Raw genomic sequence first — 15,449 nt, forward strand, 5'->3', positions numbered from 1 at the left:
TGAGTAGAACATGTGTATTATTTTAATTACAAAATATATACAGTATGTTCAGTAACACTTTAAATGGAGTAAAGTGGTTACACATATTTTTTTGGTGATATGAATGTTACATGTCTACTAGTTGCAGATATGTAGACTCTATACTACTGCTCTACCTTTTCACCAAGTTCATTTATTGCTGGGTTGTGAATAGCCTGATAGAAACAAAATGAAACAGCGCCTCTAAGTGTAAACTGTGTAACAATATTTAATAAGAAGGTAAGTATAACAACTCACATCTTGGATCGTAAAAACAGGCTCATAGGGAAGTGGTGCAAAACGTCTGTCTCCAGATGTAAATGACTGATCAGGAGAGGAGTGAACCCTGGTCGGCCATCAGGTGGTGCTGCATCAAGTATGGCATGGATGGTGAAGCCTGGCTGGGTCTCCAATATGTCTGGAGTTAGTCACGTTGGGCGTCTGACGTCAACGTGTTTCTGAGCATGTGCAGGACCAGCGTCGGCCGGCGCGCTCTTTCATAAGGCAAGGACTGATGAAAGAGCCTTATGAAAGAGCGCGCCGGCCGACGCTGGTCCCGCGCATGCTCAGAAACGCGTCGCATCCCGATGACGTCAGATTTCACTTCCTGACATCATTGCTTACTACATGGGAAATCTGTGAATGATCACAGAGGTCACATGGTACAGGGTCATTCACAACAGTCTTGTACCATGTGACAAGCTGTGACCAATCAGAGCTCTCACAGTATTTCTCAACGGCTGCAAGAATGCAGCCAGAGAAAAGGAGAAATGATTGCTTTTACAGCCTTTATGGGTGTAAAAGCATTCAGTGTAAAAAAAAAAAATCTTCATCACCCCCTACAAGTAGTACAGTTTTACTATGGTGACACTGTACTGCTAGGGTGACAGTATGTTAAAAAAAAAACCCTAAATAATAATATAAAAAAATACAAACATTTTTTTTTTTTCTAAAAAGATAGCTGAATATATTTTGGCCAAGATTTATGAAGAAAGATTATTTATTTGCAAAATTTTATAAGAAAAACATTTTTTTTTTAAATTTGTGGATTTTTCATTTATATAGCAAGAAAATAAAAATCCCAGCGGTGAATAATTACCACTAAAATAATGTTTTATCTGTCTTAAAAAAATGCTAAAAAATTCACATGGGTACAGTGTTGCATGACCGCACAATTGTCATTCAAAGTGTGATATCACTGAAAGCTGAAAATTGGCCTGGACTGGAAGGGGGTAAAAGTGTCCGGACTGGAAGGGGGTGAAAGCGTCCGGACTGGAAGGGGGTGAAAGTGTCCGGACTGGAAGGGGGTGAAAGTGTCCGGACTGGAAGGGGGTGAAAGTGTCCGGACTGGAAGGGGGTGAAAGTGTCCGGAATGGAAGGGGGTGAAAGTGTCCGGACTGGAAGGGGGGGAAAGCGTCCGGACTGGAAGGGGGTGAAAGCGTCCGGACTGGAAGGGGGTGAAAGCGTCCGGACTGGAAGGGGGTGAAAGCGTCCGGACTGGAAGGGGGTGAAAGCGTCCGGACTGGAAGGGGGTGAAAGCGTCCGGACTGGAAGGGGGTGAAAGCGTCCGGACTGGAAGGGGGGGAGAGCGTCCGGACTGGAAGGGGGGGAAAGCGTCCGGACTGGAAGGGGGGGAAAGCGTCCGGACTGGAAGGGGGTGAGAGCGTCCGGACTGGAAGGGGGTGAGAGCGTCCTGACTGGAAGGGGGTGAGAGCGTCCTGACTGGAAGGGGGTGAGAGCGTCCTGACTGGAAGGGGATGAGAGCGTCCGGACTGGAAGGGGGTGAGAGCGTCCGGACTGGAAGGGGGTGAAAGTGTATCGGACTGGAAGGGGGGGAAAGGGTCGGGACTGGAAGGGGGTGAAAGTGTCTCGGACTGGAAGGGGGTGAAAGTGTATCGGACTGGAAGGGGGGGAAAGTGTATCGGACTGGAAGGGGGGGAAAGGGTCGGGACTGGAAGGGGGTGAAAGTGTCCGGACTGGAAGGGGTGAAAGTGTCTTGCACTGGAAGTGGTTAATAGCTGACTGAGATTGTGGCCTGTGGCTGACTTTGAGTTTAAGTACACACACAGCTGGGAGAAGGGAAGGGTATCGGGTTATTTACGTGTCGCCATTGTGGGAAGCCGAATTCCTTTCTTGGGTATAATACTGGAAGGAGAGCTGCCAACATACAGAAGAGATGAAACGGTCAGTAAACGTTGGCTGATGTGAAGATAAATCCTGTCTATAGTAAATAGATTGTTCTGATGGGCTTCGAAATTTGAAACACAACAGAAACTTTACTTTATGGCCGTTTAGGTTGATTCTCATTGGGGTTCTTCTGCTTCCAGATGAAGTTACTCTGCTACATGCCGAACAGGAGACCTCCCAGAAGAGGATATTTGAACTTTCCCAAAGACTGTCTGACCTGGAAGAGGAGTACCAGATAGAAAGGGCTAGAGGAGAGCAACTGGAATACATCCAGGTGAGTAAAAATCAGCCACATTTGAAGCTCACCCAACAAATGTGCTCAGCTCTACCCCCTTAGTTGTTATCATTTTGCAGCAGGTGTCAGTCTCCCAGTTGGACTCCTGTCAGCCCCATCCGCCCCAAAAAGTCAACTCAGGAGTCCATACATAGTCAGCAGAGTTTGTCGAAAATCAAGTGGTCCAGTATGTAGTAGAAAGCTTAACAGCTTTGCAAGCCGAAACGCGTTGATGTCTTCTGTTTACTGGACCCTTTGCAGACTCTGTAGGGACTCCATCGGATTGCCAGACAGAGAAGCGTGATTGGTCACTCCAGAGAACACGTCTCCACTGCTCTAGAGTCCAGTGGCGGCGTGCTTTACACCACGGCATCCAACGCTTTGCATTGCACTTGGTGATGGAAGGCTTGGATGCAGCTGCTCGGCCATGGAAACCCATTCCATGAAGCTCTCTACGCACTGTTGTTGGGCTCATCTGAAGGCCACACCAAGTTTGGAGATCTTTAGCTATTGACTCTGCAGACAGTTGGCGACTTCTGCGCACTGTGCGCTTCAGCATGCGCTGACCCCGCCCTGTCATGTGACGTGGCCTATCACTTGGTGGCTGAGTGGCTGTTGTTCCCAGTTGCTTCCACTTTGTTATAATCCCACTAACAGTTGAGAGCCTCATTTAGGGCTGTGTTGGTTGGCTTTTGTTCACTTCAAACAGGTTTTGCAATTTCTGCAGAGATGCTGCTTGAAGCAGGGCAAATGCAGGTTAGAAGGAGGTGAACTGCAGGTCCAGTGCACCTGTCAAACAATGCCATGGACACAAAACCAAAGCCCATCAACATAGGCCTTTATACAGTGTATCTGGAGCCTGTACTCATAGGACCTTGCCCATCATTTAAAGTGCATATCAATCTGGAGCATTGTTTATCTTTGGAAAGAGGAGGGAATGGTTAAGACCCCTGACATTTTTTGGGGGGTTTTTTTCTTAGTGATATATCCTAAAAAAACCTTTTTTTTAGGACTCCTCTCTTTTCCCCTCCACTTTCTGTTCCATAGACACAATAGAAGTTACATAGTTAGTCTGGCTGAAAAAAGACAAAAGTCCTTCTAGTTCAACCATTAAAAAATAAAAAAATAAAGTTATAATCCTCCACCCACAGTTGGTCCAGAGGAAGGAAAAAACCCAGCAAAGCACGATCCAATTTGCTCCTGCAGGGGAAAAAAATCCTTCCTGATCCCCCGAGAGGCAATCCTAGATTGTAAGCTCCAAGGGGCAGGGACTCGAAACCCTCGTGTATTGAATCGTATTGCTACTGTACTGTCTCCCACCATAATGTAAAGCGCTGAGCAAACTGTCGGCGCTATATAAATCCTGTATAATAATAATAATCGGATATTCCCTGGATCAACTTTCCCAATAAATGTTATATCCAGTTATATTCTGTGTATCCAAGAAAGAATCCAGGACTTTCCTACAGAATTATGTAATAAAAGAACAACTTTCAAGGGGTGGAAACTGCATTTTGTCGACATGGGCCCCACATGCAATCACTGGCTAAATCCTGCCACCTCAACCTCCGGAACATTTCAAAATCCACCCCTTCCTGACCAATGACACCACAAAACAACTTATCCAAGCCTTGGTTATATCCCGCCTCCATTACTGCAACTCCCTCCTCACTGGTCTACCGTTACACAGGCTATCCCCCTTCAGTCTATTATGAATGCTGCTGCTAGTCTCATACACCTTACCAACCAATCAGTGACTGCTGCTAGACTCATACACCTTACCAACCGATCAGTGACTGCTGCCCCTCTCTGCCAATCCCTTCACTGGCTTCCACTAACCCAACGTATAAAATTCTAAACACTAACCACAGCTTATATAATACTTTTGTGGTATGAAAAGTAAGTTGGGACATCTAACTCTGGTGTGCAATGGATGTTGCCATAGAAGATTTAGTATACCAAGCGTATTATGACTTACCTATAGGTGGTGGTTATATCCATCTGGTGAGTTCTCTCTGTTGGTGGAGGAGGATCACGGAGCAGTGTTTCTCAACCTTTTCTCTGTCAAGACACCCTTTAAAATGATGGAAAGTCCCGAGGCACCCTTTAAAATGGACAGTCCCGAGGCACCCTTTAAAATAATGGACATTCATGAGGCACCCTTTAAAATGATGGACAGTCTCGAGGCACCCTTTAAAATGATGCACAGTCCCGAGGCACCCTTTAAAATAATGGACATTCATGAGGCACCCTTTAAAATGATGGACAGTCCCGAGGCACCCTTTAAAATGATGGACAGTCCCGAGGCACCCTTTAAAATGATGGACAGTCCCGAGGCACCCTTTAAAATGATGGACAGTCCCGAGGCACCCTTTAAAATGATGGACGGTCCCGAGGCACCCTTTAAAATGATGGACGGTCCCGAGGCACCCTTTAAAATGATGGACAGTCCCGAGGCACCCTTTAAAATGATGGACAGTCCCGAGGCACCCTTTAAAATGATGGACAGTCCCGAGGCACCCCATTCTAAAACTAGTAGGACTAGTATTCCAGTGTTTCTGCCTCCGTTTTTCTCCATCACTGAGCTAATGTGATCCCAGCACTGATGGAGAGGGGTGGGGGAGGGTCAAACTAGGATGCTATGCAGGCAGCTCACATCCTCCTTATCAACTGATGATGTCATTGGTTGTCAGGATGCTGGCGGCTAGAAGGATATAATGGTGCACAATGAAATCCTGTGGCTTTGTGTAACTAAAAGGCAGGCTTGTTCCACCTGCTGGCTTGTATATAGGTTTTGGGCAATTTGTAGACATTTTGCCAAGGCACCCCTGAAGAAACCTCAAGGCACCCCTGAAGAAACCTCAAGGCACCCCAGGGTGCCTGGGCACTCTGGTTGAGAAAGGCTGGATTGGAGTATAGCACAGAAACACACAGTTGTGTCTTTGAAGGCTGCACAGATGCACTTGCATGAAAATAATTGCATGGACTGTAAGGGATTTCCGGCAAGACGAATTGTGATCGGAAATGCACGATTGCTCACACGCACGGCAAAGATTGGCGCCAGACGGCCTATTTAAGGAGCATCTCTGCTCATGTTCAGTGCTGACTGGTCTTCAGCTCCCCCGTGTCCTGCTTGTTCCTGTGTGATTCCTTTGTTGCTGACCCGGCTTGTTCCTCACCTGACTCTGATTGCTCTCCTGATTGATTCTGGTTCCTGACTTCGGCTCTGCTCCTGACCTTGGCTTTTCCTTCTGATTCTGTACCATGCTGCCCGACTGTTGATGACCCCGGCTATTCCATGACACTGCTCCTGTCTCTTACCCTCACTACCTGCCTTGCTCTGCTGCACGCCTGGCAATCTACAAGACCTGCTCTGCTTGTTACTACTGTGCCTGAATCAGAAGATCATCAGTCTTCCAGAGTCATCCTCTGCAAGAGCTGCAAACAACAACTACTGGCGCTCTTGTTCCCCTGGGTCCTAGACTCCCTCTGTTCCAACTCCAGTGGGGTCAGGGCTGGTGACACAAGTGAGGCCGACCTCGTCATTTCAGTCTCTCATCAGGTACGTGACATTGACACTTTATTGTAGCCACACAGTTAGCAACTGTGGCTTAAGATGACTTTTTACGTGGACACTTTTCATTGACTGTTTTTATATATTGATGTTGGTGGCACAGTTATATAATTTTGTTTAGCATTGCACATATCACTGTTAAAAAATATTTCTTGGTGTTCAATACAATTTACCGTATTTTTCGCCATATAAGACGCACTTTTTCTTCCCCAAAACTGGGGGGAATGTCAGTGCGTCTTATGGAGCGAATATGGAGCGGCCGGTCAGGTATTTCCACCGCGGCCGTGTCAGAATACCGGGCCGGCATGCAGCGGGACCTTACCTGTTCCTCTATCCAGCGGCGTGCTGTCTTCCCGGCTTCTGTAGTGTGGGCGCTGGGCATGACAGCCGGGTGCCAAGTGCGCATGCGCAAGAAGCGGTGCTTTTTGTGAATGGTAAGGCGGTACCTGGGACACATGACAGATCCCAGAAGCCGCCGGACCAATCACAAAGCGCAAGTGCTTCTCGCTCATGCGCACTGGGCACCCGGCTGTCATGCCGAGCGCCATTACAGAAGCCGGGAAGACAGCGTGCGGCTGGATCGAGGAACAGGTAAGATCAAACAAAAACTCTGCGGAAGTAAGAGCGGGTACCTGTCAAATTCAGGTACCCGCTCCCCACCTCCCCAAAGGTCAGCAGTCATCTTTACTGTCCGCAGTCTCTGGTCATCCCTGTGCTGTCCGCAGTCTCTGGTCATCCCTGTGCTGTCCGCAGTCTCTGGTCATCCCTGTGCTGTCCGCAGTCTCTGGTCATCTCCTGTACTGTGTCTGCAGTCCATTAGTTCAGAATTTTTTTTTCCTGTTTTCTGCCTCTAAAACCTAGGTGCGTCTTATGGTCAGGTGCGTCTTATACGGCGAAAAATACGGTAGCTGTGTTTTTTACGTTGTTCTCTGTCTTTCAGAAAGAATTGGACACAGCGAAAGGGCTTCTACTAGAAGAACGGTCCAGACTGCAAGCTGCTGAAGAGCGAACTGAGAAACTGGAAGAAGAGGGCCAGGCTAAGCTTGAAAGAGTCAATGACTCCCTGAGACAGCTGGAGAATGAAGCTTCCGGGCTCCGAGAGACTCTTAAAGAGACGCAGTGTGATAAAGAAAATGCCTTGGAAGCCTTGGAGCGCCAACAACTTCAGAAGAATGAACAGGACCATGAAATGGAAATTTTGAAAGAGACTTTAGCACAGTGTCGGGAAGAAAAAGAGAGCGCTCTCACAGCATTGTCAGATTATACTGTCACATTAGAAGACAAAGACAAGCAGATGAGTGAGCTTAGAGAAAATATTCAAGAGTGCAGCGATGAAAAGCAGAACGCTTTGACTTCAGTAGCAGAGCTCCGTGTTACTGTGCAAGAAAGAGAACGTGAAATTAGGACACTAAAAGAGAATGTGCTACTGATCCAGCAAGAGAAGGAAACAGCTTCCAGTGCCTTACAGGAACAAATCCAAAGTACTAAGAAGACCGAAGAGCGACTGTCTGCTCAAGCTAAAAGCCTGGAAGAATGTGAAAGTCTAAAAGAGAGTTCTCTTAGAGCAGAAGAAAGATGTCGTCAGCTTGTCGCAGAGAGAGACCAACAAATAAACACTTTGAACGAGAGTCTCAGACTCTCTGACGTAGAAAGGGAGAGACTTTTGGAGCAACTTTCTGTTGCGACTTTAGAGTCATCTCAGCAGCAGTCATCTCTATTAGAAAGTCTCCAGCAATGCCAAGTCGAACGAGAAGCCATGGTTAGAGCTCTAGAGCAAACTTTAGGAGAGCGGGATAAACAAATCAAGGAATTAGGAGACCGCATAAAAGAGCAAAAAATTGAAACCGAGAACCTAACGGAGGAATTAGTTCAGCAAACTCTGTCTTTAGAAGAAAGGGACTCTCTGATTGAGTCTTTACGATTAAGACTTGTGGAGTGTGAATCTGAGAAAGATGATCTAGTGCTTTCAAACAATCAGTGTGCACAGAATTTGGAATCCTTAAAGAAGACCCTTCAAGAGTGCTTTGAGGACAAGGATAGATACTTCAATTTACTGCAGTCTCAGAATGCAAAGGTTCAAGAAAGAAACAAGGAAATAGAGATGCTTGAAGAGAATGTTTTGTCCACTCAAAAGGAAAAAGAAGCTCTTCTACATGATCTGGAGTCGCAAAAGATCTCTTTGAAAGAAAGAGATGCAACTTATGCATCCCTGCAGGAGACACTGCTGGAGAGCCAGGAGGCAAGGAAAAACCAGGTGCTGATTATTGAACAGCAAAAAAAAGATATTCTGTCCTTGAAGGGGAACTTAGAGGGACACCAGAAAGAGAAGTCCAATGCACAAACCACAATCGTAAGTTTGGAATCTCAGATAGCTTCCATACAAAGACAAACCAGGATGGAAGAAGAACGTCTGAGAGAAAAAATAATAGAACACGTTCAGACCATGAAAAAGAAAGAGCAGGAAATTGACTTGTTGGAGAAACAAGCCCAGAGAGATCAAATGGGTCAAAATGAAAAGCTGGCGGAACTTTCACAATCTGTCAGAGAAAAGGAGAAGGTATTGCAAAACCTTATGAGAGAGAATGAAGAGTTGCAAAGTAAACTTTCTAAAGCTGTCCAAGAGAGACAAGAGAGAGAAACATTGGAAGAACAGATGGAAAAAGACATTCAGTATTTGAGAGAGAAAAATCTGAAACATGTTCAGACCCTGAAGGAGAAAGAGGAGGAACTTGAAGCGTTGGAGGAACAAGCCCAAAGAATACGCAGAGGTCAAAACGAAAACCTGGAAGAGCTTTCTAAAACTGTCAAAGAGAAAGAGAAGCTGTCAATGGAAATACAAAATATTCAGAGAGAAAACGAAGAGTTGCAAAGCAAACTTTCTAAAGCTCTCCAAGAGAGAGAAAAATTGGAAGAACAGATGGAAAGAGACTTCACGTATTTGAAAGCGAAAAATACAGAACATGTTCAGACCCTGAAGAAGAAAGAGGAAGAACTTGAAGCATTGGAGGAACAAGCCCAAAGAATGCGCAGAGGTCAAAATGAGAAACTGGAAGAGTTTTCTCAAACTATAAAAGAGAAGGAGAAACTCTCAAAGGTAATTCAAAATATGCAGAGAGAAAATGAAGAGTTGCAACGCAAGCTTTCTGAAGCTCTGCAAGAGAGAGAAAAATTGGAAGAAGAGATGGAAAACAACATCAAGTATTTGAAAGAGAAAAATATGGAACATGTTCAGACCCTCATACAAAAAGAGGAGGAACTTGAAGCATTGGAGGAACAAGCCAAAAGAGAAAGCAGAGGTCAATATGAGAAGCTGGAAGAGCTTTCTCAAACTATCAAAGAGAAGGAGAGACTCTCACAGGAAATACTACTTCTTCAGAGAGAAAACAATGAGTTGAAAATCAATTTTTCTAAAGCTCTGGAAGAGAGAGAAAAGTTGGAAGAACGAATGGAGCAAGACATCAACTCTTTGAGAGAGAGGGAGCAAGAACTTTCACAGTCACTTCTGGAAAAGGATGTTGAATCGGAGGAAAAGAGATTACAATTTGAAAGAGAAAGCAGTGCCTTGACAGAGAACATCAAAGAACTTTTGCAACTCCTAAAAGACATTCAAGAACATCAGAGTGAGGAATGTATAGTAGAACTAAAGAACAAAATTAAAAAAGTTCAGCATGTCCTACAAGAGAAGGAGAGAGAGATACAAAATGAAAAGATCCAGAACAGTAGAGATGTCATGACACTAAAACAAAGAATAACGGAACTTTCACAAGAAATGACTGAGCGGGATATCCAAAATGAAGAGAAAGAACAACACATAAACTCTCTGAAAAAACAAATAGAGAAACTTATCCAGGATACAGCCAATAAGAACAGTGTTGCAACAAAAGCAGAAGAGGACAAGAGAGCAGTGGAGGAATGGATCAGTGAGCTTTCTATGTCCTTTATTGGGGAGATGTCGGAAAAACAGGATGGAAGCCAACCCCTAACAAAGAAGTTAGAATTACTTCAGAAAGCAATGAAAGAAATGGAATGGCAAAAAGAAGAAGAGAAGAGGGAGAGAGGCAGATTGATAGAAAGACTTTCACATTTGTCTCAGGCTTTCAAAGACAAGAAACAAGAGCTAGACAAGGCAGAGGACAACATGAGAGCCTTGAAAGAAACTATGGAAAGACTTGTATTAAAGGAAGAACTAGAAAAAAGGGAACAGCAGAACGAGCAAGAGAAGTTATCTTTGAAGCAAACAGTGGCTCGGCTTTCCCAGGAATTAACAGATAAGAAGAAGGAGACGCAAGAGAGAGAACTTGATCAGAAATATCTGAGAGAACAGGTGGAAGAACTTAGACATACTCTGATGGGCAGGGATGTGGACTTGAGTGAGAAGGAAAAACATATGGAGGAAGACAAAACAGCCCTGAGTCAAAAAATATTGGAACTGTCTCAAGCTTTAAGGAAAAGGGAAAAAGAAATAGAAGACAAGGAACTTGAGACACGCATTTTTAAATCGAAGATAAAAGAACTTGGACAAGAGTTGCTAAACAAAGAGCAAGTCATACAAGAGAAGACAGGAGAAAATGAACAAGAAAAAGCATTCTTAAAGCAGAGAATTACAGACCTTTCACAATCTATAGCAGATATGAAGCAAGAAGCGGAGATGAAGAAGGATGAGATGAAATTACTAAGAGAGAAAGTAGAAGAGCTTGAAGAAAATGTCCTAGACAAAGAAAAGGAACTGTCAGAGAGGGAAACCAAAATGGTGGAAGATCAAAAATATCACAGACAGAGATTTACAGAACTTAACCAATCTTTAATTCAACAGAAAATAGACGAGACAGAGAAAGAGTTGAGGATGAAAACTTTGAAAGGACAACTAGAAGAACTGAGGCAAGCTTTACTTGACAAGGAAGAGGAAGCTAAGGAAAAAGAGAGTCAAAGTGAGGTAGAAAAGAACACACTGCACAAGAAAATAGCAGAACTTTCCAGGTCTCTAACGCAGAAGGAGAGTGAAGTAGATGAAGTAAAGTTTGAAATGATGTCCCTAAGAGACAAGCTGGAAGAACTCAGATTAGCCTTAGAAGAAAAAGAGCAAAATATAAAGAAAGAGGAGGAAGAAAAGAGAACCCTAAAACAAAGGATAAGAGACATTTCTCAGGCTTTCTCAGAAAAGGAGCAAGACAGAACAGAAACAAAACTTGAGGTGAAATCTTTGAGAGAGAAGGTTGGAGAACTTAGGCAAGTCCTGGTAGACAAAGAGCAAGAAATGGAGGGAAAGAGGAAGCAGCGTGAGGAGGAAAAGAAGTCCCTAAAGCAACGGGTGAGAGATGCTTCAGAAGCCCTCCTGGAGAAAGAACAAGAAGCTGACCAAGCAAAACTAGAGCTAACAACTCTCAGAGAGAAGATTGGAGAACTTAGGCTATCTCTTAACGCTAAGGAGCAAGACACAGCAGAAACAAAACTTGAGGTGAAATCTTTGAGAGAGAAGGTTGGAGAACTTAGACAAGTCTTAGTAGATAAAGAGCAAGAGTTGGTGGAAAACAGGAGTCAGAGCGAGCAGGAAAAGAAGTCCTTAAAGCAACGGGTGAGAGATGCTTCGGAAGCCCTCCTGGAGAAAGAGCAGGAAGCTGACCAAGCAAAACTAGAGCTAACAACTCTCAGAGAGAAGATTGGAGAACTTAGGCTAACTCTTATTGCTAAGGAGAAAGATGTAGACGCAGAGAGGAGACAGCACCAAGAAGAAAAGAGGTCTCTGCAGCAGAAAGCAAAAGATGTAACCCAAACTCTACTTGAGAAGGAAAGAGGAGCCAATCAGCATGCACAAGATGTGAAATCTCTTAGAGAAAAGGTTGGAGAACTCAAACATGTCATAGCACAGAAGGAGCGAGCATTAGAACAGGGAATGAGACAGAATGAAGAAGACAAGTGGTCTCTACAGCAGCAACTAAATGACCTTTCTCAGGCTGGTATTGAGAGAGAGCAAGTAGCTGAGGATGCAAAAAGTGAGATAAAAGTCCTTCAAGATAAAGTGGCAGAGCTTAAACTAGTCCTGTTAAATAAAGAAAGGGAGGACTTTGCAAAGGAAGGGGATAGTGAAGAAGAAAGGAGAGCCTGGAGTCAGAGGTTGATGGAACTCTCACGGGCCTTACTGGAGAAAGATGGAGAAACCGACGATGCTACTAAGGAAATGAAGTCTTTAAGAGATAAAATAGAGGACCTGAGAAAAGCTCTAACAAATAAAGAGAAAGAGATTAAAGAGTTGTCAATAAGGAGTGAACAAGAGAGTAATTCACTTAGGGAAAAAGTCACAGAACTTTCTCAAAGTCTAACAGACAAAGAGAGAGACTCTCAGAAGGCAAAGAATGAAATAAAATCCATGAAAGAAGCCGATGAAAAAATTGGACGGATCCTGAAAGATAGGGAACGGGAACTCAAAGACAAAGAAAGGTTAGGTGAGGTGGAAAAGTCAGAACTGAGACGTGAAATAGCAGAACTTTCCTATGCTCTTGTGGAAAAGGAGAAACATGCAGAGGTAATGGAACAGGAATTAAGACTTAGGGGTGAGAAAATTGAAGCTCTTGGACAAGTCCTGTTAGATAAAGAGCAGGAAATGAGCATGAAAGAGATAGAAAGACTGTACCTGAGACGGAAAGTGGTAGAACTTTCTCAGGTAAGATCAGAAAAAGAGAGGCAGGTAGAAGTGACTGTTGCGGACATGATGTCCCTGAAAGTGAAAAGAGGAGAATTTCAACAAGTTCTAATGGACAAAGATCAAGAAATGGAGCCAAAAGATAGAAAAGAACAGGCAGAGACTGCCAAAGGAATGCAGTTTCTGGATGGGAACAGAGAAGACCTGGACAACCAGCAAGAGGAAATCAAAGAACAAGGAATGGATATTCAATACACAAAAGAGGATATAGGAATATATGAGATGGAAGAAGACATTAAAGCTCTTTATCATGAAAGAGAAGAATCTAGCAAGAGAGAGATGATGCTCAGACAGAGGCTTGAAAAAACAGAAACTGCTCTAAGAAAGATGGAGGCTGATGAAATCTCGAGGAGAAAGAGCTCTCAGGAACTGGAAGCTGGAAAGCAAAACATAAAGGTAAGGTGACTGCCATTTGGTACATATATTTAAAGAGATATTAATTAAAAAAAAAAATAAAATGAAAAAAGAGGTATATACTTACCTGCTCTGTGTAAGGATATTGCACAGAGCAGCCTCTTACTTTTTCTGGAGTCCCCACTGGTGCTGTCCACTGCTTCAGCAAAAAATAAAGGTAAGGTGACTGCCATTTGGTACATATATTTAAAGAGATATTAACCCCCCTGGCGGTATTCCCGAGTGTAGCTCGGGGTAAAGTTTCAGCACCACAAGTGGTAACCCCCCCGAGCTACACTCGGGAATACTCTGCAGTGTTGCTCCGGGATCTGTTCTGCACTTACCTTGTCCTGCGCTCCCGCGATGTCCCCCCTGCAGCGCCCCCGGCAATGTCTTCTGGTGGATGCCGGCATCTGTCTTCTGGGTTCCGTTCCCTGTGACGTCGGGACGTACGGGGGACGGAACTGGCGGGAAATTTGAAAGTTGTAAAAGTGACATTCACTAAAATCACATAATATTCCATTACTGTAACAAACCATTTCACATACATTTTGTCCCGAGTGCTTTGTCCGGCGCCCTGCCTGCATTTTTACTGTTCTTTCTGCCTGGAAACTGAGAAACGTCCATGGCGTCCAAAAAGCGTCCCTTTAGGTCAGACGCGGTGTTAGACCGGCTAGAGAACAGCGATAGTAAATCAGAACCACTTGCAGAATTGAGTGATAATGATTGGTGGGGGGAAATTCCTCATCAGACACTGATGCGACTTTGCTCAGCGATGTGCGAACTTGGAGCTATATTTCACATTTCAGTGTTTTTGGTTTGATTGTATTATTGAATTAAATTTATTATTATATTATTATTATTTTTTATGATTTATTAATTAAATTATTATTTATGATTTCGTGTTTCAAGTTTTATCCTCCCCGGGGTGATTACTAGACTCTTGTTCGGACAGATTTCAGTGAGTTATTCCTAAAAATTACAGGCCTACAATAAAAAAACGACATATTTCCATGCAAAAAAATGTACCGCTTTCAGCACCAAAAATCGGAAATAATCAGACCGCCAGGGAGGTTAAGCAGACACTGTTATCTTGAACATGTACATTTCAAGGTGACATCTCTGGAAAGAGAACCCCCCATGGTGATATTTTCAATTAGCCGCTTGTCGACCGCCCTATAGTAGAAATACTGCTACAGGGAGGCAGCGCTGCGCAAAATCACGTATATAAGCTTTTAAAAGTGTCGCCTGTGGAGATTTTTAGGTACTGTAGTTTGGCGCCGTTCCACAGGCGAACACTATTTTAAAGCGTGACGTGTTAGATATCTATTTCCTCGGCATAACATCATCTTTTATGTTTTACCAAACAATTGGGTATTATATTGTGTTTTTGCGCATTAAAACATATTTTTCCAAACAAAATGTGTTTAAAAGAAAAAACACTGCGAAAAAATGTTGTGGCATAAAAATATGCAACATCCACGATTTTATTATCTAGGATCTCTGCTTTAAGAACAACAAAAAAAAATTATATGGATCGATATTTACCGGTTCAACTGGGACCAGACGAACTTTGTGGCCACTCGACAGAAGTTAATCCGCTTGTGCTGAACAGGCTTGTTGGAGAATTTTCCTCAATCAGCGGGAGTTCTCACTTGCTGTCCATGATGAAATAGCAGACGTGGTCATAATAGCACCAGTTACTCCCCATGTACACAGGATGATGCGTTTTGCACACTGACTTACGAAGGTCGGTGCTCCCCGGGACTGTGAGTGCAGCCTTGTGCTGCCATCTGTTGGCGCATTACAAAACTAGAATCTAAGTTTTTTGATACCACCTCGTTTGTTCTGAATGCGTTACCTTTTTCCTGCAGAATGTGACAACTGCCGACACACAGCCTCCAGCAAGTAGTGATAGTCTGCAGAAGAGGCTGGAGGTCCTGCATGAGACCGTGGCCCGATTGGAGAACGAGAAAACCTCCCTGGAGGATCGTAATCTCAAGCTGAGCGACACTCTGCAGGAAGTGAGCATAAACTTCATCTGTCAGTTCACTGACCCGGTATAAAATGTGATATTCTGAGGCCAGGACGGCTTATACAGGAAAAGATACATTAAAAAAAAAAGTAATTCCCCCCCCATCTGCTGTAATCCCCCCCACCTGCTGTAATTCCCCCCCCCCCCCATCTGCTGTAATTCCCCCCCCCCCATCTGCTTAATTCCCCTCCATCTGCTTAATTCCCCTCCATCTGCTGTAATGCCCCCCATCTGCTGTATTCCCCTCCCCCATCTGCTGTATTCCCCCCCC

The 15,449-nt window shown here is 44.2% G+C and overlaps 1 protein-coding gene across 1 annotated transcript in view; it reads left to right on the forward strand.

The window, feature by feature from the left end:
* The window catches only part of LOC149432650 (uncharacterized), an 89,262-nt gene that overhangs the window by 53,904 nt on the left and 19,909 nt on the right, over positions 1–15,449 (forward strand). The window contains 3 exon segments of the mRNA XM_089665090.1: positions 2,346–2,479; positions 6,994–13,146; positions 15,018–15,167. Coding sequence (XP_089521216.1) covers positions 2,346–2,479; positions 6,994–13,146; positions 15,018–15,167 — 6,437 coding nt within the window.

The sequence above is a fragment of the Staurois parvus genome, unplaced genomic scaffold (assembly GCF_062004578.1).
Source record: "Staurois parvus isolate SC_StPar_1 unplaced genomic scaffold, SC_StPar_1.0 ptg002123l, whole genome shotgun sequence".
Taxonomy (NCBI): domain Eukaryota; kingdom Metazoa; phylum Chordata; class Amphibia; order Anura; family Ranidae; genus Staurois; species Staurois parvus.